This window comes from Polyodon spathula, chromosome 6 (genome assembly GCF_017654505.1).
Source record: "Polyodon spathula isolate WHYD16114869_AA chromosome 6, ASM1765450v1, whole genome shotgun sequence".
In the NCBI taxonomy this organism is placed as follows: domain Eukaryota; kingdom Metazoa; phylum Chordata; class Actinopteri; order Acipenseriformes; family Polyodontidae; genus Polyodon; species Polyodon spathula.
Window position 1 is genome coordinate 41,809,084 of NC_054539.1, and position 25,450 is coordinate 41,834,533.

A 25,450-nucleotide genomic window follows, 5' to 3' on the forward strand; every position below is an offset into this window, starting at 1 on the left:
TTATTTATTATATCCAGAGGAGCCACAGGAATAGAGAAGTGTTTCATCGGCAGTCTTGTTTCCAATATTGTAAATGAAAGCAGTTAGCAGAACCTGCCCAGGGGATGCCCTTTGTTCATCTGTATGAACTCTCTTATACTCACCAATTTTAATACTGTTGGTTTTGTAGTTTGAAAACTAGCCAGCAGCTTTACATACCAATCTTTGAATGAGTAATGCAAGATCTGCAGTGCCAAAGGCTTAAAGAAAGGTCATCAAAATGCATTTTAATGTCATCTACGGCATTGCTTTCATAGCTGCATGGAGTAGATTAGTTACAGTTGATCAATTTCCATAGTGTATATACCAGGTTCTCAAACTGGGATGCAAGGAGATGACGAGAAGATTTCAGGGGACCCTCAGCACAAACAGTGCAGAAATATTCTCCCCCAACTGACCATGACACCTAACAAAACAACTTTCCCTAGGCTGGGCAATTCAATTATTTACATGAAAGTTTCTTACGTTTCCTGCATTTCAAATATAACACTTTACATATTGATATTGTACATTTATAATCATTTTTTAGACCCACTTTAACAGTATGTACAACAATTTCACATTTCTATGGATTCAGTCAGGATGCCATGGTCATGGTGGACCATTACTTTTTGGATACCCCTGTAACATACAATATGTTTTGTATGGTTTTATTTTATTTTATAAATGGATCAGATGTTCAAGTAAATCATTTTTTCACCTTAATGAATACATCCTTCAGTAGCAGAAAATATAGGCGAAATACACATTTGTTTAATATTGAAGGCTAGAACAGGACATCATATTTGAGACCAAATTGTTACAAAGTAAAAAATCATCAGTCATCTTAAACTATTCATGTTCTGTTGGAAGCTAACGGAATTTGCAAATGGCACTTGCCATACAGTAATTCAAGTATTATTTTTTGGTGGTGGGAGAGAATCTGGTTATTAAACAATACCTATTCAGCATGTCAATTTCTATTGCTATTTGGTTTGGCTGGTTTTTGTCTTTTTTTTTAAATTAATTGCAAATTGGATTTTGAACTGTAATTAAAATGACATTCAGTTCCTTGCTGAGAGAATAGCTTTTCTCTCTCAAAGTGGTATCTGTGTCTTAAGTAGCTTTTGAACAGATGGTTTTAAATTTGCTTTCAAAACATCCACTACTTGATGGTCCTGTTTACACTTTTTCTTGGTGTAATGAACACAGGTGCCATACTGTGAAGTGTCAGAATGGGATCTTGCCCATGAAGGATATATCACAGCTGGCCAATTATGGTGAAACAAGTCAAAATGCCCTCAACCTTTGCCAGAAAAAGCAAATAGACATTTGTATAAATAGACATAAGGTAAGTGCCCTTTGCGTGCCACATTTTAAGTTAATATAGCTGTTGCAGTGGAATGCACGCATATACTAGACTGAATTAATAAATTCAACAGCCTGTTATTTGTACTACATTGCAATAAAAATGATTCAGTACTCTAGCAGACATCTGTCAGATGGTAGATGCCCACTCGTACATCACAGCATCAATTGTGAATCAAATTTAACATAAATCCTCACAAGTACCAGCTTTTTCATTTTGACTTGCTGTAATGAAAGCTCAGTTCACATCTATTGGACAGCAAATACTAAAGGCAGAACTGGTCCAAATGAATTGTATTATCCACCAAAACCAGCCAATCAATACTGTAAGGTTAGTTTTCTTCTTAACAATAATAAGTCAGTCTTTTTCAAGTAATGTTAAATCAAAAGAGTTTTATTTAGAAACAAATCAAATCCAAATACAATACAGGACGCAATCAAAGGATCATACCGTAAGAAAAGCTACAGGTCTCAGCAGGTGAAATATTGAACAAAATAGCTGCAGGTAACCCTACAGGTCTCAACAGATGTCTTTCGAGCCCTGAAACAATAGTTACAGACATTAATATACTGGGAAAGTTACTGCCCACTGGGACTGGAAATCTCCTAATTTCACCAATGAACAGAGTCGTCCCATCCTTTACTGGAAGCAAGCCAGCAGGCACCCTGTGATGTGGCACCAAACGCACAGCGTGCCATACTTAGCACAAGTTTGTGTATTAGAGACAGTTTTAGCTGAGGTGATTGTGGTTCGCACCTATGATTAAAATCAGCTTTTAAAGCAGAAACAAGTCCTGCAAAAACAAGAGTTATCCCATCGAGGTCACAACTGCTCTTTGAGCCATAAAAAAACTGTTTCATATCATAACTCTCAAACATGAGAAATAAGTAAATCATGGGTTTTATCAGAAATCATTTGAAAAAATATATTATAATTCTTCCAGATACAGGACAGTTACATTTCTTTTTCCCACATTGGGTAAAACATATATTTCCTTTGTAATAGAAAATGGGCTTGTTACAGGTTTTTGGCAGTAGATTTGATATACTGTGCCTCCACAGCTCTCATCATCAGGAGTGTTATCAGTCCCTCAGACTGGCTCTCTTATTATGTAAGAAACTCATGCTTAGACACGCCAACAGGATACACAAAAATGTACCTTCAGAATTCCAAATGAAACCCACATTCCCTGTAAATAACTCAATTCAATCATAAGTTGTACTTTTCATGATATAAAAACAATATCCATAAATACTATATGCTGATACCATACTTGCTGGTTACAAATTGGCATACAGAACATGGTTATTAAAAGTGTTTGTTTGTTTCTTTGTTTACAGTTAAGGTATCATGACATATAGTGGTAGTATCCTTCATAATATTGCTCAAATATTACTTCATTAAAACACAAAAGGTAGTTAGTGTAAGGAGTGTAAAAAAAATACAGTTTTAGGGAATTATATCACAGAATGCCATATTTGACTTCATATCAAAAAAAAAAATGAACACAGTCTATTGTTTCTACATAAAGAAATATATATTATTTATAAGATTTGGTATACTGTACACCTAGGTGACTGTGATGACCCCACAGGCTGGGTGACAAGCATGAAGTAAAAACAAGGTTTATGAAATGACAAAGGGCCCTAATTAGCAAAGGCAAGGGCAAAATAAAACATTTTAATAATATAAAGCTAGCAAGAAGCCACCTAGTTGCTGAGTTGATAAATTATTGTCTGGATCAGTTTCATGCTAGTGTTATGTTGTTAAAATGGTTTTATTCCTTTAAAAAATATTGCCCTTGCATTTGTTGCTAAATAGGGCCCATGATGTTTGAAAGGCAAAAGTGAGTTGGTGACCAATGACAACCATCTGCTAAGCCAGACAAATACACATATAAATTGGTTACTTATAAGAAGTGTTACAGGTCACACATTTTACAAATCATAATTCCATTAATATGGCACATAGATTATATAAAATATACACAGTTAAAGAGTCCTTTATATTTATATAAAATGATCACTCTCCCGGTAAAGCGGAAAACATCTTACAATCCTTAGAATATTGACAGCAACTCAAAGCCCTCCTCACCCCATGCATAAGAAGCTAGACATTCTGCAATGTCATAATTCATTTTGTCACTTCCTCCTACAACTATCCCTACGCTTAATGACACAGTTTTGAGCAATGCTTCAAGCTTCTTAGTATATTAAGAACATTACCCAATCAGAGACGGCTACATCTGATTTTGATTCATTCTAGTTTTGAAATAACAGTGTATTGCTTTGCAGAACTGTGTAACCTCATCCTAGGAATGTTTACCTTTTTGCATTTATAGAAAAAAGCTACCTGATACAAACACTTACACAAAGGATTATCAACATAGTGGGATGTGGTTTGAGCCAGTTACCGTCATCAAAATATTTAACTTTTTCAATAGTTTTTTTTCATTTTATTAAGCATCCATATTTCAAGACACAGTACTGTTTCTTTAACCATTCAAACTGTCTTCCAAAAAAAAACTTCGAAAGGAGAGCAAACCAATTACACTTCTAAACTTTTATTTGCTTTATTGTCTTTATTACTGGCCCACTTGTTATTGTGTTCAGAATCTTTTGGTTCTTATTCTTTTTTAGGTTATTCAAGTATTTCAAACATAGATAAACCTCTGCATGATGTGTGCCTTTGTTGTAGGTCACATGGTGGACAATTACAATGAGTCTGAAATACATGAAGTGATTAGGCTGAAGCAGGATCTTTTCAGTTATAACATATAGACTTTGAGGTCTCTGCATATTCCAAACTGAGAATCTAAAGCATTTCAAGAGAAGAAAAGGGGGACCAGTGATAATGTAGCTGGTGATAATAGGTTAGCACTCCTATAATAACTAGTTTTATGAAAAAGGCAAGAAATTTCCAAAATTGCTTTAAAAGACAACAACCAAATATGTCAGAACTAATTTTAAAATGTAGGCACTACACCTTTAGGTTACACACCCTGAACTTTAAAACTGAATGAACGTGCAATATTCAAGTGGTAAAAAACCTAGCCTGATTTATACAAACGCTGTGCTTTGATAATTCACGCTGTACGGAATGAACAGATACATGCACATTAAGATACTCCAGGTAACGAGGCTGCATCATTTTATGGTGAGCAAATCCGTTGAAAGCAGCAGAACTTCAGAACACACCAGCTGAAAAAGCCACAGTAAAACATGTGCCGGTGTCAGCAAGTGCAAATGATTGTGCAGGGCATGTGCTGTTAGACACCACGGCTCATTTTCTATATAATTGATTCAGCTGCTCTACCCGATGCTGGGTCAGGCCCCTATACTAGCTCCCTGGGGCTTGAAAAGGCAGTGTTTAGTTACTAAAAACCATCCCCTGTTCATTGCTATAAAATATGATGCAGTGCATTCATTCTCCCAGTCCCAGTCACCAGCTGTCACTAAAGATGTCTTCCATCTCCTTTTCCCCTTCCTCGGAGGAGGCCTGTAACTGCTCCAGCATTGCCTGCAGAGTTGCTTTCACCATCTGGATCTCCCTCTGCAGAGACTGTGCTCTGCTTATTAAGGAAAATATCGGGAGGTGACTGGCACTTGTTTTTTTTTCTGTTGGAGTTACAGTATTTAATGAATTGCTGCTCTGCCATTTCACACAGATGGGAGAGGCTACCTGATTGTACTCACAAACACTTACCAATGATTCTGATTAAATATTGATCGCATGTGAAAGTGTGGGTGTGTGTATATGTCATGCCATCCTTTAAAATTCCTCTACAAGATGATAGTTATGATTTATGGTTTGATTTTTAAACATATTATGTTGGCATTTTCTAATAGTGCATTGAATCACTGCTACTGTATCTCTAAGAATAATATTGATTCTTATGACAGCTGTTACATTAGTCTTCATTAATCAAATAAATGATACTATGAATGACTGAATGAAAGTAATATATTGTGTGTGTATATATATATATATATATATATATATATATATATATATATATATATATACACACACACACACACACACACACACACACACACACACACAGTGGCTTGCAAAAGTATTCAGACCCCTGACCAATTCTCTCATATTACCGAATTACAAATGGTACATTGAAATTTCGTTCTGTTTGATATTTTATTTTTAAACACTTAAACTCAAAATCAATTATTGCAAGGTGACATTGGTTTTATGTTGGGAAATATTTTTAAGAAAAATAAAAAACTGAAATATCTTGCTTGCATAGGTATTCAACCCCTGTGCTGTGGAAGCTCCCAGTTTGCACCGATGAAAAAAATTGCCCTAACGAGGACACAATTACCTTACCATCGGCCTCCACCTGTAAACCATTAAAGTTGCTGTCACATTTTCTGGATAAAAACCCCACTGTTGAAGGAATATTGGTAAGGCTGTGAATCTGAAGGAAAATTAAGACCAAAGAGCATTCTACAGAAGTTAGAGATAAAGTAATACAAATGCATAGATTAGGGAAAGGGTACAAAATAACATCCAAGTGTTTGGATATCCCAGTGAGCACAGTTGGATCAATAATCAGGAAGTGGAAGCTGCATCACACCACCCAGGCACTGCCAAGAAAAGGCCGTCCCTCAAAACTCAAACAAGAAGGAGACTTGTGAGAGAAGCCACAGAGAGGCCAACAATCACTTTGAAGGAGCTACAGAGTTCAGTGGCTGGGAGTGGAGTAATGGTGCACCAGTCAACCATATCAAGAGCTCTGCATAACACTAGCCTGTATGGGAGGGTGGCAAGAAAGAAGCTGTTACTCAAAAATTACCATCTGAAAGCATGGTACGTTGTCAGGATGTTAACAATGAAAAGAAAAAAATACAGGTATGTTATTTAAACAGTTGTAGCAACACTTGGGGACGTATAACGCTATATTTTTCAGAACTCCGTTACTTACTCTTTAAGAAATTTAATTTTCCATCAATGCAGATAGCATATGGCAGGCCTGCCCTAGGAATGGCTGACTGAGCTACAGTCATCATGGTTCTTTTGATTTAGAGGTGAAGTATCTCATTTAAGGCTGTTAATGGATTTGAAAAGACTGCAAAGGATGGTAGAATCAAGTACAGTCAAATGTATACTGATGTGTTTAAACTTGCAATATGTTTAACGAATACAAAACTACTAAAGCTGTGTCATCGTGTACTTTAAATCTGCTTTCTCAATTTATTTTCTACTATAAAGAGAGCCTTTTAGGGTTAAAAAATGCAACTTTTGTTAGTAATGTTTTATATTTGGTATGGCTCTTTAATATCTCCCTGGTCATTAGCATGGTTTGTTTAACCAAAAAGGTAGTACTTGCATAAGGTATCCTTTAAACCCATTTACTGTATATACATACCCAAAAGGTTAATTCTGTATAGAGTGGGGTTGAAATGACACAATGCAGGCACATACACAGAACACACACTCGGACTGTTCATGTCAACATACTTCATCACACTTGACCTACATGTCTATGTGCTGTAGGATCCAACCATCACTCCAGATGAGGTGAACCAACCCCAGCTGATTTCCCTGTCTGGACCTTGGAAGTGCAAAGAACAATTCTGTGCCCCCTGTGGGCCCCCAGTGAAGATCGACTTCCTGACCACATGACTCACCCTGAAAACCATGCAGTAGTGCGTTCATTATTAAGTGAGCCACTAGCCACTAGTGGACCCATGTGCAAACATTAAGGTTGCTAATACCGTACACAGTGCAGGCTATGGCCAGTTCTGAATCAGATAGAACAGAGGATCCATTTCAAGAAAAATTTCAAATTCCTCTGTTGAGCAAAAATCATCTAAAAGCTGTAATAAATTCAAAGGATGTTATGCCAAATTTGAATAATTGAATGAGTGACAGTACTTTAAGTTATGTTGTTAAAAGCAAATTAAGTACAGTATTCAACTAACTAGAATATTATTTTCAGACAGTTGAAACTGCAAGGTGTCAACACCTATATTTACACCACTGTATATTTATACTGTGCAGTAATCCTGAACTAAGCACTATTCCCCCTATATATACAGGCATCTCCAAAATTATTGGCACCCTTGATAAAGATGAGCAAAAAAGGCTGTATAAAATAAACAACAAAGGTAATCAGCTATATGTTATGCTCAAAAATATGGGAAAACTATATTCTTTTATACTAATACAATTGCTCAGAGAAAACGTTTATTTTTAACAAGTAATATGTTGTTTTTTTTTCTCAAAAGGATAGGTGTCAAAATTATTGGCATCCCTAAAGATTCTTATAAATAAAATCAAACAAAATTAAATCTGCATTAACAGTATACTTTTTTTTAAGAACATCTCAGTCTTAAGGAACGGTATTGTGGCTTTCCATAGCTTCCTGTTTCACTGGGGTATAAAAACGGGGTAACACGCATGTAAAATCCATTTGTCATCCATCACCATGAGGAAAGGCAAAGAACTCACAAATGAAAAGAGACAAATGGTTGTTGACCTTCAAAAATCAGGCAATGGGTACAAAAAAATATACCTATATATACCAAAAAACTAAATATACCATTGTTAGGGCAATAATTAAGAATTTCAAAACCATGGAACAGTGGTAAATCTGCCTGGAAGAGGACATAAGTGCATCTTGCCCCCACGCACAGTGAGGAAAATGGTTCAGAAGGTAAAGAAGAATCCAAGGACCACAGTAGGAGAATTACAGAACTTGGCTGCATCTTGGGGTCTCCAAATTTACAATTAGACACCATCTCCATGCCAATAGTCTATTTGGAAGGGTTGCCAGAAAGAAAGTCTTTATTGAGAGCAACCAACAAATGTAAGCACCTGGAGTTTGTTAAAAGCCATTGGCACTTGGATTGGAACCGGGTGCTATGGTCAGATGAGACGAAAGTAGAGCTCTTTGGCCACACACACCAGCAGTAGGTTTGGCATCGAAAGAAGGATGCGTACGCAGAAAAGAACCTTGTACCTACTGTAAAATATGGTTGTGGATCTTTGATGTTATGGGCTGTTTTGCTTCCACTAGTGCTGGGCCCTTGTTAAGGTCAACGGCATCATGAATTCCAGCAAGTACCAGGACATTTTAGCCAAAAACCTGGTTGCCTCTGCCAGGAGACTGAAACTTGGCCGTAAGTGGATCTTCCAGCAAGATAATGACCCCAAGCACACATCAAAATCCACAAAGAAATGGTTAATTGACAACAAAATCAATATTTTGCAATGGCTATCTCAGTCTCCGGACTTGAATCCCATTGAAAACCTGTGGTTTGAATAGAAGAGGACAGTCTCTAAGCACAGACCATAGATATTAAGGATATCCAAAGATTCTGTATGGAGGAATGGTCTAAAATCTCTTCCAATGTGTTCTCAAATCTCATAAGAAAATTAAAGAAAAAGGCTCTGTGCCATTATCCTTGCAAGGGGAGGGTACACAAAGTACTGAAAACAAGGGTGCCAATAATTGTGACACTTAATTTTTGGGGAAATAAATTTATAATTTGAGAAATGTGTAATTTTGGTTGACTCCCTTGAATCATTAATAAAGTACAATATATTCCACGTGTTGGAAAATTACAATACCTGTGTTGTTTATTTTATACGGCCTTTTTTGCTCATCTTTATCAAGGGTGCCAATAATTTTGGAGGTGCCTGTGTGTGTGTGTGTGTGTATATATATATATATATATATATATATATATATATATATATATATATATATATATATATATATATACACTGAGTGTACAAAACATTAGGAACACCTGCTCTTTCCATGAAATAGACTGACAAGGTGAATCCAGTGAAAGCTATGATTCCTTATTAATGTAACCTGTTAAATACACTTCAATTAACCTTTTTAAGCCTTGACACAACTGACATGGATTGTGTATGGGTACCATTCAGAGGGTAAATGGGCAAGACAAAAGAATTAAGTGCCTTTGAACGGGGTATGGTAGTAGGTGCCAGGCTCGCCAGTTTGAGTGTGTCAAGAACTACAAAGCTGCTGGGTTTTTCACGCTCAGCAGTTTCCCGTGTGTATCAAGGATGGTCCACCACCCAAAGGACGTCGAAAACGGCTCACTGATGAAAGAGGCCAAAGGAGGCTGACACGAATTGTGCAGAGCAACAGACAGGATACAGTTAGTCAACTGACAGTCCATTACAACATTGGAACCGAAAGACCCATAAAAGAATGCACAACTCGTCGTACCTTGAAACGAATGGGGTATGGCAACCGACGACCTAACAGAGTTCCAGTTCTTTCAGCAAAACACAAGAAACTGCGGTTGCAGTGGGTTAAGGAACGGAATCACTGGACACTGGAAGATTGGAAAAACATTGCCTGGTCTGATGAATCCCTGTTCCTGCTGTTTCACGCTGATAGGAGGACTAGGTTATGGAGAAAACCACATGAGTACATGCATCCATCATGCCGTGTATCACCATTGCAGGCTGGTGGTGGTGGTGTGATGGTGTGGGGTGTGTTTTCATGGCACACGTTGGGCCCCTTGATAAAAGTAGAGCAACGTTCGAATGCCACAGGATATCTGAACATCATTGCCAATCAGGTGCATCCCTTCATGGCAGCAGTGTATGCATCTGCAAATAGATTTTTTCAGCAGGATAATGCCCCATGCCACTAGGTTAGGATTGTCCAGGAATGGTTCCACAAACATGACAGTGAATTCAGCTACTGCAGTGGCCTGCCCAGTCACCAGATCTCAATCCAATTGAGCATCTGTGGGATGAGATGGAACGAGCTATTCGGAGTAGAGATCCACTACCAGCCAACTTGACACAACTGTGGGAAGCACTGGAGTCAACATGGGCCAGCATCCCTGTGGAACTCTTTCGGCACCTTGTAGAGTCCATGCCCCGACGAATTGAGGCTGTTCTGAAGGCAAAAGGGGGTGCAACTCAATATTAGGAAGGTGTTCCTAATGTTTTGTCCACTATATCAATACAAGTGAATGTCAGAGGCACCTTGAATGTTCTGTCCCTTTGGACATGAATTATCGTTTCACAGTCTCAGCTGTCATGTTAATTAATACTGGTATATCTATTTTAGTTAATATTGTTTGCTATAATCAGTTTCGGATGTAATGTCCTGACTAATAAATACGTATATAATAAATACTATAAAATGTAAGAGATAGCTTGGTTTAGTGGTTACTGGTAAAACAGAGTTCAGTGTTTACTCTCTGTGGAACTATACTCTTAGTGTAACTAAGCAAAAGCTAGACCAAGTTGTAAACTAAAGTTGACGTTACTGTTGGCCTAACCTAGAAAAGTAACAAATATCTTACCTCATTAGAACTACTTCAAAACAACTACATTTACAAAACAGTGTTGTTGAACAAACAGTACAGCCTCAATGACATACAGACACTTTAGGCAATAACCATCGAGTTACCCACCGATAAAAAGCTCAGCTTCGACCTTTATTGAGTAATAATACAGCAACTGACCCATTTTGAGAACTGGAGAATTACAATTAACCTTCCCTACTCAGGACAACTATTGTTAAGGTTTGTTTTTTCACAGTTATCACAGATTTCACAATTTCAGTGAATTGCCATTGCCACGTAAAATGTAGTTCCCCATGAAACTGCATATTAGTTTTCTGAAAGCATAGTGTAAATATACATATTTTTATCATTTAAAAATAAACACAGCAAATGTTCGCCTTATGGATGCACCACCTGTTACTTTACACTGCATTTAGGAACCTAGCAGTCAGTTTAGTTTGCATAGAGCTGCATGGTTTCTTTAAAATGTGTTCAACGAACAAGATACCAGTTGCATCAAAGATTGGAAATATTTCTGCTAGAGATGGTTCTGTCCAGTACAAGAAGGGAATATTTATTGTTATTTATGTTGTTATTTTGTTTGTTAATTCACTGATGGCGAAAATAGAATGGACATAATGGACATAAATACAATATATTCTACAATTTATTGTTTTTCAGGTTAGCATTTAAATATTTAGGAACATTTGTTGTCTAACAACTCTAGAGAAAATGACACATTTTGAACGTGTTTTTTTTTCTGCTTTAATAAATATTATTTTTTAATCATGGAATATCTTGAAATACCAAATTTTAGACCACGAAACATTGTAAAATAAGCAATTTTTTACCATGAAAAAAAAATACAGTTGTTATTGTTATTATTCTTTATGGCTGTGTTCAGATTAATTTCAAGGTTTAAGTTTTAGCTTTTAAAAACTATAATTGTAACGCACTGCAATTCTAAACCTATTAAGGAGGGATAATGAATATGACAGCATGTTAAATGTGGAGTCGGCCTTGTTTACGTGTTAGTTGTTATGGGAATGTTTGACAGAATGTCTGGAAAGCAGCTGGAGATTTTATGAGTGGGCGTTTAATGACAGTCATCCAAGGGCCTTTAAACAATCAGATCTTTTGGTAGGATGGTGGGTATTTAGGTGCCTTTGTAAAAACTGTCATGCTCTTCCATTCATTATATAGGTCTCAAATGTGTATTTTCATTTTAAAATATGACATTCGGTACTACAGTTTTAAAAGAGGTTATTCATTGCTAAATCTAAAAAAAATGTTCTGAGGTTGCTTGCCTTCCCTTCAAGGAAATCTGTGTCACTTGCCCTTCTTATATTACAGTATTTCACCTCAGCTGTGTCTTAGGGATCAAGCTTCCTATGTGAGACGTTAGGGGAAGCAGCTGGTTGATTACTGACAGAGAACCCTGAAAGGATGGGAACAATTTCCCTCTGCAGGTGAAATGACAATCAAAGTGCAACACTATCTGAAAGCAAGGCCTTCAGAGATTTATTTAACCTTTAACCAAATATCATATTTTACAATTTAAAAACATGTATGCTAAAACAAAAATGTATTTCAAAAGCATTTGAGACCTACACAGTATGCCCTGAGTAATACTTTCCCATAGTGTGGTTACTTCAAAAACAAGCTTAGCATAAAGAACTGCATTCAAGATAACATTTGCCAAATTAATCTTTTAGACTGTATGTGGCATATAATAACTTTAAAATATGTGACTAGGTCTTGAATTAATCCAATAATTTTCTGTGCAGAGGTTTTCTTTCTTGAAGTAGAATTAAAAAAAAAAAAACAACACACCTTAACTTGTCACCAACATTGCCGTGATGTTATAATATCTTCTTTTAAGTCTACACTTCAGTTAATCAGAACTGAACATGTCTGGCAGCTAAAGCTTTGTATTAAGTCTTTAAACAAGAACACTAAGGGCCTCATTCGCTAAATGGCGGTAAATGACCAGAATTACTGCATGGCAGGGAGGAAGCCACACTGCCCGGAAAAATGAACCAGACGCAGCTCTACTTACTAAGCTAATTATATGCACAAATAAAGCAAGCTAAATGATTCATTTGCAAGTTGTCACGAAAGAAGAGGTAAGTACGGCTCTGAGCTTGTCATAAAGACAGCAACAAAGGAGGACAGAGTGAGGAATCTAAAGTTTACAGACCAGGAACTAAATGTCTTCGCAGAAGTAGTGGTGGGGAATTATGAAAGGCTTTTTGGTGCTGAATCAGGATGTACGAGTACATTATAACATTGGAACTCGAGTAGCTTTTGAAACAATATTTAAAAATGAAACAAACTTTTGCTGGAAACAATAGTTGTTTAAAATATTTCTAAACAAAAAACTAATTAAACAATTACAGTTAATAATATAAATGCCTCGTATTTTAAAATAAAGTAACTCCAGCTGGAGCTCTGCAGGCTGGGGGGAGAGCACAAAGTCAGCTGACTTATTTTGTTGGATTCCTGCGAAGAAGCGACTCAAGCTGCTGGCTTTACGTGGGGCACAAGGTCGCAACATGATGTAACAAAACAACAGGCTGTAGTACACAAAATAAATGTAATAATAAAAATAAATACAGCGATTATTATAATATTACATATAATTTAAATAAAAATAAAATAAATGTGAACTATATAGCAGAAAAAGTAACAAGTCTAGGCTCTCCTGCCAGGCCAGTTCTTGAAAGGAAAAATTCCATTGAAATTTGTGAGTGTAGAACTTTCGTGCCCTCGGGGGCGGGCCATAACAGGCTCTGCGAGCAGCTTTGATAGATCTTATTCAGGTTTCGGGTCTTTAAGAGGTAAATACCCACACAGTAATGGTTGGATTTCGTACTTAAAACGAAACCAGGTGTTCTTTTCCTTTCCTGTAAACAGGAGTTATTTAAAGCCAGGAGTAAAGTTATGGACGATTTGTGTCTTGTTGTGAAAGGTAGCCTTGAAGCAGTTTTATGTTTCAGACTGTCAGCCAACAGTTAAACCTGCTGTTACTATCATCTATCTATCATCATCTATCATCAGCAGCAGACACACACTTTCACACCCTTTGGAGAATTGAATGAACTGTCATTTTGTTTTTACCTGCTTTAATGTGAAGGCCCTCACTATTCTTTATTAAAACTGAAAGGATATGAGCAAGGTCTTCATCGCGGTGTAGAACAGCTGTTTGCAGCTGGTCCTCCAAGGAAAGCAATTTCTCGCTGATTGATTCACACTGCTCTGTTACATGGGCTGGTCCACAGCAGGCATACTAAAAAATAAGAAGAGCAAACATTATAACATCTTTAAAAATGTTAAACAAACAATGGCTGGGAGCTTTTCCCAAATAATAACCCTATTTTTAATTTCTGTCTTCACTGTGGGTTACGATTTCTAATTCATTTATTGATTTTGGCCTTTTTATATTTTTGAATGCTTGTGAATGGTTTTGAGTTAACAGCAGTGGAGACTTAAATAATCTACTAACAGAGGGGGAGCTGTAATGAGGAACACTAAATTGCAAATGGGCTTCAAAACTTCCCTTGAGCACTCTGCCAGCATAATCTCTTAGTAAAGGCTTTGTAGACATGTTGGCTTATAAAACACAGCAAGGGACAATAGTGTCACAATGCAGCCTGTCCCTTATGAAAATGAAATATATTTTATAATATATTAACCTCAACATATTATCATATATTTCATAAGAACATAAGAACATAAGAAAGTTTACAAACGAGAGGAGGCCATTCGGCCCATCTTGCTCGTTTGGTTGTTAGTAGCTTATTGATCCCAAAATCTCATCAAGCAGCTTCTTGAAGGATCCCAGGGTGTCAGCTTCAACAACATTACTGGGGAGTTGATTCCAGACCCTCACAATTCTCTGTGTAAAAAAGTGTCTCCTATTTTCTGTTCTGAATGCCCCTTTTTCTAAACTCCATTTGTGACCCCTGGTCCTTGTTTCTTTTTTCAGGCTGAAAAAGTCCCTTGCGTCGACACTGTCAATACCTTTTAGAATTTTGAATGCTTGAATTAGGTCGCCACGTAGTCTTCTTTGTTCAAGACTGAACAGATTCAATTCTTTTAGCCTGTCTGCATATGACATGCCTTTTAAGCCCGGAATAATTCTGGTCGCTCTTCTTTGCACTCTTTCTAGAGCAGCAATATCTTTTTTATAGCGAGGTGACCAGAACTGCACACAATATTCAAGATGAGGTCTTACAAGTGCATTGTACAGTTTTAACATTACTTCCCTTGATTTAAATTCAACACTTTTCACAATGTATCCGAGTATCTTGTTAGCCTTTTTTATAGCTTCCCCACATTGCCTAGATGAAGACATTTCTGAGTCAACAAAAACTCCTAGGTCTTTTTCATAGATTCCTTCTCCAATTTCAATATCTCCCATATGATATTTATAATGTACATTTTTATTTCCTGCGTGCAGTACCTTACACTTTTCTCTATTAAATGTCATTTGCCATGTGTCTGCCCAGTTCTGAATCTTGTCTAGATCATTTTGAATGACCTTTGCTGCTGCAACAGTGTTTGCCACTCCTCCTACTTTTGTGTCGTCTGCAAATTTAACAAGTTTGCTTACTATACCAGAATCTAAATCATTAATGTAGATTAGGAATAGCAGAGGACCTAATACTGATCCCTGTGGTACACCGCTGGTTACCACACTCCATTCTGAGGTTTTTCCTCTAATCAGTACTTTCTGTTTTCTACATGTTAACCACTCCCTAATCCATGTACATGTGTTTCCTTGAATCCCAACTGCGTTCAGTTTGAGAATTAATCTTTTGTGCGGGACTTTGTCAAAAGCTTTCTGGAAATCTAAATAAACCATGTCATATGCTTTGCAATTATCCATTATCGATGTTGCATCCTCAAAAAAATCAAGCAAGTTAGTTAGGCACGATCTCCCTTTCCTAAAACCATGTTGACTGTCTCCCAGTACCCTGTTACCATATAGGTAATTTTCCATTTTGGATCTTATTATAGTTTCCATAAGTTTGCATATAATAGAAGTCAGGCTTACTGGTCTGTAGTTACCTGGTTCAGTTTTGTTTCCTTTTTTGTGGATCGGTATTACGTTTGCAATTTTCCAGTCTGTCGGTACCACCCCTGTGTCAAGAGACTGCTGCATGATCTTGGTTAGCGGTTTGTAAATTACTTCTTTCATTTCTTTGAGTACTACTGGGAGGATCTCATCCGGCCCAGGGGATTTGTTTATTTTAAGAGCTCCTAGTCCCTTTAACACTTCTGCCTCAGTTATGCTAAAGTTATTTAAAACTGGATAGGAACTGGATGACATGTGGGGCATGTTGTCAGTATCTTCCTTTGTAAAAACTTGTGAAAAGTAATCATTTAACATATTTGCTATTTTTTTTTTTCTTCCTCTATGATTTTGCCATTTGTATCTCTTAAACATTTAATCTCCTCTTTGAATGTTCTCTTGCTGTTGTAATATTGGAAAAACATTTTGGAATTGGTTTTAGCTCCCTTAGCAATGTTCATTTCTATTTCTCTCTTGGCCTTTCTAACTTCCTTTTTGACTTGCATTTGCAGTTCTGTGTACTCTTTCTGTGTACTTTCTTTTTGGTCCTTTTTTAATGCTCTGTAAAGTGCCTTTTTTCGCTGAATATTTTTTTTAATTGATCTATTAAACCATTTTGGCAATTTAGTTTTACATTTAGATTTGTCTACTTTAGGGATGTAATTGTTTTGCGCCTCTAGTACTACGTTTTTGAAGAACAACCATCCTTCTTCTGTGGGTGTTTTCTCTATTTTACTCCAATCTACTTCTGTTAGTCTCTGTTTCATGCCTTCATAGTTTGCTTTTCTAAAATTGTAAACCTTAGCTTTAGTCTTTACTTTTGAGGATTTAAAAAACACTTCAAATGAGACCATGTTGTGGTCTGAGTTTGCCAGTGGTTCTCTGACCTCTGTTTTAGTTATTCTATCTTCGTTATTTGAAAAGACTAAATCAAGGCATGCCTCCCCTCTAGTGGGTGCCTTCACAAATTGTGTTAGGAAGCAGTCATTTGTCATTTCCACCATTTCTATTTCATCCTTCGCGCTACCCACCGGGTTTTCCCATTTTATTTGGGGGAAGTTGAAATCCCCCATTAGTATGGCTTCTCCTTTGCTACACACATTTCTAATGTCATTGTATAACAGATTATTGTGCTCACCGTCTGAATCTGGCGGTCTATAGCATGCTCCTATTATTATGCCTTTTGAATTTTTGTCTGTTATTCTGACCCATATTGATTCGGTTTTATTTTCTTTGTCCAGGTTTAACACCTGGGCTTCAAGACTGTTTCTTATGTATAGCGCTACCCCTCCTCCTCGTCTGTCCTGCCTGTCTTTCCTATACAGTGTATACCCACAAATATTATATTCGTCCCCATCACTCTCAGACAACCAAGTTTCTGTAACACCTATCACATCATAGTTACCTGTTAGTGCAGTAGCTTCAAGTTCTAGAATTTTGTTTCTGATACTTCTAGCATTTAGATAAATACATTTAATGGTTGTCTTACCTGAGTTGTTGTTCTTGTTTTGATGCGGTCTCCCTTCTGTTTTTTTGTTGATTTCTCCCCCCTTCCTTTCTAGTTTAAATGCTTTCGAACCTGCTCGAGGATCTTTTCTCCAAGTAGACTAGTTCCCTTGTTATTTAAATGCAGTCCATCCCGTCTATACAGATAGTCCTTGTTGTAGAAAGTGGTCCAATGATCAAGATAGGTGAAGCCTTCCCGTGTGCACCACGTCTTCAACCATTCGTTTTGATTAATAATTTCCAGCTGTCCATATGGTCCTTTGCAAGGTGCGGGTAGTATACCAGAAAATACCACAGTTTTGGTTTTCTCTTTTAATTTCCTTCCTAGCTCTCTGAATTTGTTTTGCAGGGATTTTGGTCTGTCTCTTCCAATGTTGTTTGTACCGATGTGGACGACTACTACCGGGTCGTCTCCTGTTCGTTCTAGGAGCCTGTCCACGTTTTCAGTGATGTGCTTGACCGAGGCTCCCGGAAGGCAGCACACTGTTGTAGTAAGGGGGTCCAAACTGCGAACTGAACTTGCTGTGTTTCTCAATATGGAGTCCCCAACAATCATGACCTCCCTTCTTTTTACTGTCTTGTCACCACTGTCAATAGGGTCCTGGATGTTGTTCCTTTCATTCTCTTGTTGTTGGTTCTGCTCATCAAAATTCTGAAGTGACTCAAATCTGTTGGTTGTTTTGATTTCTGGTGGTGTTTGACGAAGTTTCTTTTTTTCCCTGCTTCTGCCTACCTGAACCCAGCTGTTCTGACCTTCTATCTCCCTGGTGGCTTTCAGTCTGTTAGGGGTGATGCAGACTTCCATGAATTGTGGGTGTGCCAGTTCCTCAAGATCCTGATGCTGTCTCACTTCTTCCAGCTCCATTTCTAGCATACTTACTAGTTTATGCAAATCCTGGATCGCGCGGCACTTTACGCACACTTGGTTTAGCTCCGCTGGGTTTTCTCGGATTTCCCACATCAAGCAGGTGTCACAGATTACTGGCTTGAAGACCATGTTGAGGGTTTTTTTTTTTGAAGTTTAGTTTCTTCTGCAGCCGTCAACCTGCTTTCAAACTGCTTCGAAACTGCTCTGTACTTTTCCACGCTGTACTTCTCCCACTCGCTGTCGCTGGGAAGAATGTAATCTAATCTAAATATAATAGAATCTATATTATATATATATAATATAGATTATATTATGATATAATATTATAATATAATCTATATTTCGCCATAGACACTGGATTGGCCGCTGCTAGCGTCAATGCCACGTCTGGAGGGTGACACCCCGCTGTCAGCCTTTCCGCTGTCACCGTGTCACTGTCAGCATTTCCGCTGGTGGAACCAGCATTGATGCTGCCAGGATTGCCTTGGCTGGAGAAGCCAGCCTTGTCACTGTCAGCTTTATCGCTGACAGCATTGCCTTTGCTAGAGGAGCCATCCTTGCCACTGATAGCATTTGCGCCGCCAGAATTGCTGTGGATGAAGGAGCCAGCCATGCCTCTGTCAGCATTTTCACTGACAGACTTGCCTTTGCTGGTTACAAATGTCCAGAATCAGTACAATTATAAATACATTTTAAACACAAGGAACAAAAGGGGCTACACTCCTTATCTCTCTGGTTGTCATACAGAGAGCAGACCAGCTGCTGCCAGACATTTTCTGAAAAGGGTACAAACAATATATTGGAGAACTTTCATGGATTAACTTGAGCATTGCTGCACTCAAAACTGTACTTTTACCACACAACATTTACCTGTCACCTCCAAAATCTCCTTTCAAAAAGGAACGTGCCACTTAAGAAACCCAACCAATATAGGCCACAGCAACACTAAAACATAAAATGATTTAAAAATAAAATGCAAAAATAAAAGCTCCCCCCCCCACCCACCAGTTATAATGGTTACTTAACATAGGCAGAAAGAATCACACATTTACATATTTCATTAACACGCCATGCTGGTTACATGAACAATATCAGCATGGAACTGATGCTGTAACATCAAAGGAACACTATTTTCACTGTGGAAAACTAGATGTCATCCTGGGGAAAAATATGCACAGAGCCGGATTCCCTGTTATGTTGCAATTATGAACACACCTGATTACCTCCAAGGATAGTTTCATTTGGAATTCATCCAGGTATGATTAAGAACCCCTGACAATTAGTCTTTGTTGAGGGCTGGATTTTACATAACATTCAAATTAAGCCCTCTGCTGCTTTATTTAAATTGCAGGTTATCACAGTTTAACATAGGAAATTAGTCCTGAAATCTACAGGATGTACATTCAATGACAAAATACAGTCCAGGAAGCAAGGAATGAAAACTGGAGGTAATTACACGACATTCAAGTATTCACTCCTTTATGGACCATGATTACTCTCTTCCGGAGTTTGTTTCAGCTGTTTGCGGGAAACTCTTAAAAAAAACCAAAATCAATTTGGAAACAGAATCACTAAGTACCTAGGAGACTGTTAAGTGTTAAGTGAGATTATTTTTTGTTTCCGTTTATAATTAATATTGGAACATTTTATTTAGATATGAATGAATTTTTGGTTTTAGAATACAACTCACTAAACTAAATTCCTAGTTAGACAGTAAGTTGATGAAGATTTTTCCGGTCACTTTGTCCTTGCTAGGACAAGGCTGACCTCCAAGGCATTTTGAAATAAGTTTTAGCCTTTCCTTTGAGGTCCAGCTCTAACATGAAAGGCATTTGCCATTTAGGGTGGATCATTGTTTTTGTGAGCAGTACCAACATATTGTTAAACATCTTTACAAACTAGATGAAAAACAGGTTTTCTATAGAAATTACAGTTGATTTCACGTGTGTTATAAAAACTAGCTACTTCAAAGAGAAACTGAATTGAACCAGATGCTTTGAGGCTAGGGTTAGGACAAATGGACAATTAACCAACTGATAAGAGATTTGTGTCTTTTTCTGGTTGGTTTAAGGAAAAATCATGATGTCATTGAGAGACTGCATTTAAACTGAGAATACTGAAATGTTCTTTGTATTGCTCTAGTCTGTCCTTGGAAAGACCTGCAAACTGTTGTCACCATGTAACCTTTAAGATGCCCGGTTGTCTCTTTGCAAAAATAAAAACCCAGACAAATGTGCTAAAACAAGCTACTTTTACATTTTAGAATGCTTTCTCCTGGAAGTCTAAACAAGCAATTATACAGGCCTTCACTGTAGCCTGTGGAGAACAGCTTAAAGAATACATACAAAATAGGATGACAAGTGAGAGCTATAAATATGAATGAGTTATTGATCCAATTAACAACTGTAATAAAATACTTCATTACAGGGAAGATTTAATACACACAGTATCGGAGAACCTTTTGAACTGTGTTTTCAAATAAAAATACATGACTTCTATATGTGTTGAATTGTCTCAAAGTTTACAAAGATTTTAACATCCATGAGGGTAGCAAGACCCCCTTATGACATGTTTTAGAAAAAGATGATAAAGAGCGATAAAGGGCTGCAACAATAAAAGTAAGCAAACTAATTTGGAATTGCCCAACTGATTCACAAGGAGTACACATGGATTTGTATATGTTATGATCAGTAAAAGCAATACATAATATACTTTTAAAAAAATCTGTAAACTGTTCATAATGCTTGCATAACATACTTCATATAGTAAATTTTAAAGTCAAAGTTTTTGTTGATACTTTTTAATAGCATTAGCTCATTTTCAGCTTAATGTAGCAGCCCTTCAATTGAGTGATTATTCAGTCAGTTTTTCTGGTCTCAGGTTTACTTATCTTCCTTTTTGCATTCTGATCTCTACTGTATTTTGCATAGTCTAACATACACACACACACTCGTAACTGGTAACTTGAAGAAGTTAAGAAGAGCAGGTCAGGTGCAACACAGCAATGGTGAACCATATGGCTCCCTATTAATCAGATCCAAACTCCCTTGGACAGATGAATACATGCAGAAAAACTGGGAATGGGGCATTTGTTGGTGGTTTTACAACTCTGCTCACTACAAGTCTTCATATTCCTGAACAGATAATTGTCCTGTCTTCAAATACAAGCAGGATTTTTTCATCCGCCCCACAAGTGCAGTGGTATTCCACATATTATTTCATTAACTAGCATGCAGGACAACTGCAGGGGACCCTTGTTCTTCATTCGACAGCACAAAATTAGTCTTTGCAATGGTCACCTCCAACACTGGCACCACACTGAATGCTGTAGATTTCAGATCTCAATGTGAGAGTTTACTGGATCTTCTCCAGGAGTCTTCCATTGCAGCATGAACAAACAATGATTTTCAAACAGACACCTTTTAGTGTTCATTTAAGAAAACTCTTTGATATAGATGTACGCACATTACACAAATAAAAGTAGCCTTTTATTGTTTGCCAAAGTTTGCCTTTTTTTCAACTGAAATGTAAACATTGGAGTGTAAAACTGCTAATCCAAATGGTATCTTGAAAATACCCTCTTTCCCAGATGTCAAGTATTTGGACTTATGGGCCCATAACATTGTGTCATACATTGTTGTGGTGGATGTAATTTAATTGTAATACAAAACTAAGAACAGAACTTCCCTAAATGGGAAAAACCTCAAACTCTACCATATCTTTCATGTACCAATGATCAGAATGTTTTTTTGTACAGTACACAAATAATGAAGGACTTCTCCCGTTTCCTGTCCCTAGGCAGGAACAGGCATAAGATCAAAACAAACATGTGGCCCCTGGGGCTTTGAAAGGTACAGAGTTATTTTAAATGTAAGCAAGCTTAACCCATGTAACGTTAAATCACTGTGTCTTAATGTTTAATTCTATAAATTTTTCGTCCTGAAAAAAAATAGTTCCAATAGCTTTCTCAGCTGTATTCTGTTACCATTTAACAATACCATGCTGTGTAACAGAGAAAAAATATTTTGGGTCTCATCTGACGCTGATAAATTAATTTCAACTTCTCTGGAGAGATGCGCTAATAAAGGAGATGCAGCCAAGAACTACACAGAAAATCTAACTCTTAAGCCTGGACACACTGCCCTATGTTTCAGTTGCATCAGGCAGTGTGTTATGCTTTGCGATGCGATTTTACAGAATTGGACGATCGATTCGCAGAGTTTAAATATGTTTAATATTCTCTTGCATCGGGCAGTGTGTAATACAAACTCGCAAGTCTCAAAGTCAGCAATATATATACATACACACACACACACACACACACACACGCGGTTTCCACTGGTTTGTATATAATATACGTGTCAACATCTTTTGAAAACAAGCCCTCAGCCCCATAAGCATTGTACTTTTTAACTATTAGGCAAAATATTTATAGAATACTTAAAAAACTGCTGCTATAACCATGGTTCATTTAATATTAATAGCATTTTAATTAAATTATACCAAATCACATTTTTAGAGTGCTCTGGCATTTTTCAGGGTGTCAATAACCTTATTGTACAGACCCAGGCAGATCAAATGCAGCCATTCAGGGGCCAGACCCAGTGCTGCAGGCTTGATGAGTCGGGTGCCATAAGGTCCCCCACGCCGGACTGAGCAGGTCATGGCGCTTGGGCAGTCTCCATGGCTGGCCGCTCAGGAGCTGCATCAGGGCTGAAAACCACAGCCTCCTGGGCCAATAAGGGGCTACTAAAATCACCCTGACACGGTCCTGCCTGATTTTCTCCACACACAGCAGGAACATTGCGAGCGGAGGGAAGGCATATAACAGTTGCGACTGGTGTGCCAAGGCATCTATCGCCAGCAGGTCCCCACTTCCTATTATGGAGAACCAGAGGGGACAGTATGTCGATTCCTGGGAGGCAAAGAGATCTATATCTGCTCTCCCGAATCTCTCACAAATGAGGCACACCACCATCGAGAGGAGGTTAGGGTTAGGGTTGTTACTGACTGTCAATGAGCGGTCGCGGTTCAACGCAAGCTGAAAAACTCTGCTGTTGAACCAGGCCTGCAGAGGGCGCATATGTAAGAGAGCTAAAGGGAGGGTCTGAGAAACTGCCGCCATCTAGCCCAGAAGTTTCTAGAATGTCACTCCTGTGAGTGCTCTGTTGAGCTGAAAGAGCTCTAAACAGGCAGCTATTCTTGGAGTCCAAGCACACTCCTAGTTGGAAGGCTGTCTGAGAAGTCGTGAGCTGGATCTTTGCACGATTCACTGTTAGGCCCAACCGTTGAAGTTGGTCGGTGACAACTTCTGTGTGGGCATCTGCCTGTGCTGGAGACAGGACACAAACTCTGACGCCTTTGAGTCTCAATGTGGAAAGGATAGCTTTCATCACTTCAAAAAGGCACAAAGAGCTATAGAGAGGCCAAACGGCAAGACCCGGAACTCGTATGCTGTTCCCTGAAAGGCGAACCGTCGGTACTTCCTGTGTGCCGGTTTTATGGGGATGCCAAATTTTTTATTTTTTGTCAGGTTTTCATTATTATATGGAAAACGACATAGCGGTATGTAATTCAAGATGTTAACGTAACATTATTCAGCAGGTTTCATTCAACTTTATGATTAATTAATTCCATAAGGTAATGCAAAACATCTGGTCATAAATATATGCCTAACGTTCAGATTTATATTTGTACGGAGAATAAATTAATATTATTTCAGCGCAATCATTTATATATTTAAAATAAATATAAATGTGTGTGTGTGTGTGTGTGTGTGTGTGTGTGTGTGTGCAATTTTTTAAAACTTTTTTTAACCTGACATCTTGATATTTCAAACAACCTGTCTCCAGACATGTCCTGTAGACATAATGTGTCTGTGTAAACAGAAGGTGTACCCATTGACGTCTGAAGAAGGTGACACAGCTCATTTGCATACCTCTGACAATTGAGTAGATACAATATCTTGGTAACAATCTGTGATGGTAAATCACATCTAAAACCATTACTGGCCAGTAAAATAACCAGGCAGTAATTTACCAAATCACACGTTAAATACTGCCCAGACATTTTTTGTTAATGGCCAGAAATGACTGCCATCTTTTATGCACAAATAATTCTAGCAAGCCCAAGATTTTTTCAATTATCAAACTTTTTGACCAATTAACACAAAATCGTTTGGCTAGCCATTAGTTATCAGAGTAAGACATGTACCATTCTACTAATGTAATGTTTTCCTTATTAATTTTCCACACCAATAAATCTTATTTTAACATTAGTTAACATTATTTAAGCATTAACAATACATATACTAGCATGTGTCACTCACCTCAGGCTGATTGTCTTCTTTGCCAAAAAGAAACCCTTCCGGTTTCTGCAATAGAAATTATGATTTAATAAATATTCTGAGCTGCCTGTTTGATATACAATTATTGAACCATAGAAGTTTATATAAAATACTAGATACATAACCAGTTAAACACAAATACAGACACAGTACTGTTCACATTAGGTATTATCATCAAAGAAGTCACAAGTCTTGGTTTTAGCTCAGCTCAATGTACCCTATACTAGCAAAAGAATGACCCTTCATATAACAGAGATAATTATTACAGTGCATAAGCAACTTATTTTTTGGTAGCTTTTCAGGTCAATGTACTTGCTAAACAGATTGACATTTTATTTTAATGTGTTTATAATAAATTAATTACCAAATATAGTAATGTATTTTTTGTCAACTAGATCATTTTATCCCCAGAGAGCTGTTAAAAATATTTAAAAAAAATATTGTTAAAAAAGCTATTCAAGTTTCAAAAACAGCTTGAATTATAGTGTCACCTTTTGAAGAGCGCTGCAAGATAGGAAACTCCTCAAAGGAAAATTAAAGTTAAAGACCTATCTACACTACATAGGCCTCCTTCAAAGCCTGGCACTGTTATTACCAACAGTTTTGCTCTGCTGTCAAAATCTCTTCATTTATTTCTGAACATGTCTTTGGTGAATGCATTTTGTGACAAAATCTTCATTTGTTGCCTTTTCACCATCTTAAAATTACAGTCTGCCAAAAGCTCTCCATAGACTGCATTTGCAATGTATTAGCGTGGGCTCTGCCAGGTTTGTAACAGTGCAGATTTGTCATACTGTATAAAAGTATATATGTATAAAAACTGTCAAAGGGCTCTCCTCCTGCTCTAGAGGACTGGTGTAGCAGGAGAGCAGGGGTTTGACATTTAAAATTAAGTAAAGAGATATGCTTTAATGTATAATGGACTTTTTTAGGCATTACAATTTATACTCTTATATTCTATATT

At 37.5% G+C, this 25,450-nt stretch overlaps 1 protein-coding gene across 2 annotated transcripts in view; it reads right to left on the minus strand.

The window, feature by feature from the left end:
* Positions 1–1,759: 1,759 nt before the first annotated feature.
* LOC121317194 (disrupted in schizophrenia 1 protein-like) overlaps positions 1,760–25,450 on the minus strand; it is a 139,540-nt gene continuing 115,849 nt past the window's right edge. For both annotated transcript variants that reach the window (XM_041252862.1, XM_041252863.1), the window contains exons 12-14: positions 24,469–24,513; positions 13,861–13,978; positions 1,760–4,950 (exon numbers count right to left, since the gene is read on the minus strand). In XM_041252862.1, coding sequence (XP_041108796.1) covers positions 4,829–4,950; positions 13,861–13,978; positions 24,469–24,513 — 285 coding nt within the window. In that variant the 3' untranslated portion in view covers positions 1,760–4,828. The remainder of the gene's footprint in view (positions 4,951–13,860; positions 13,979–24,468; positions 24,514–25,450) is intronic.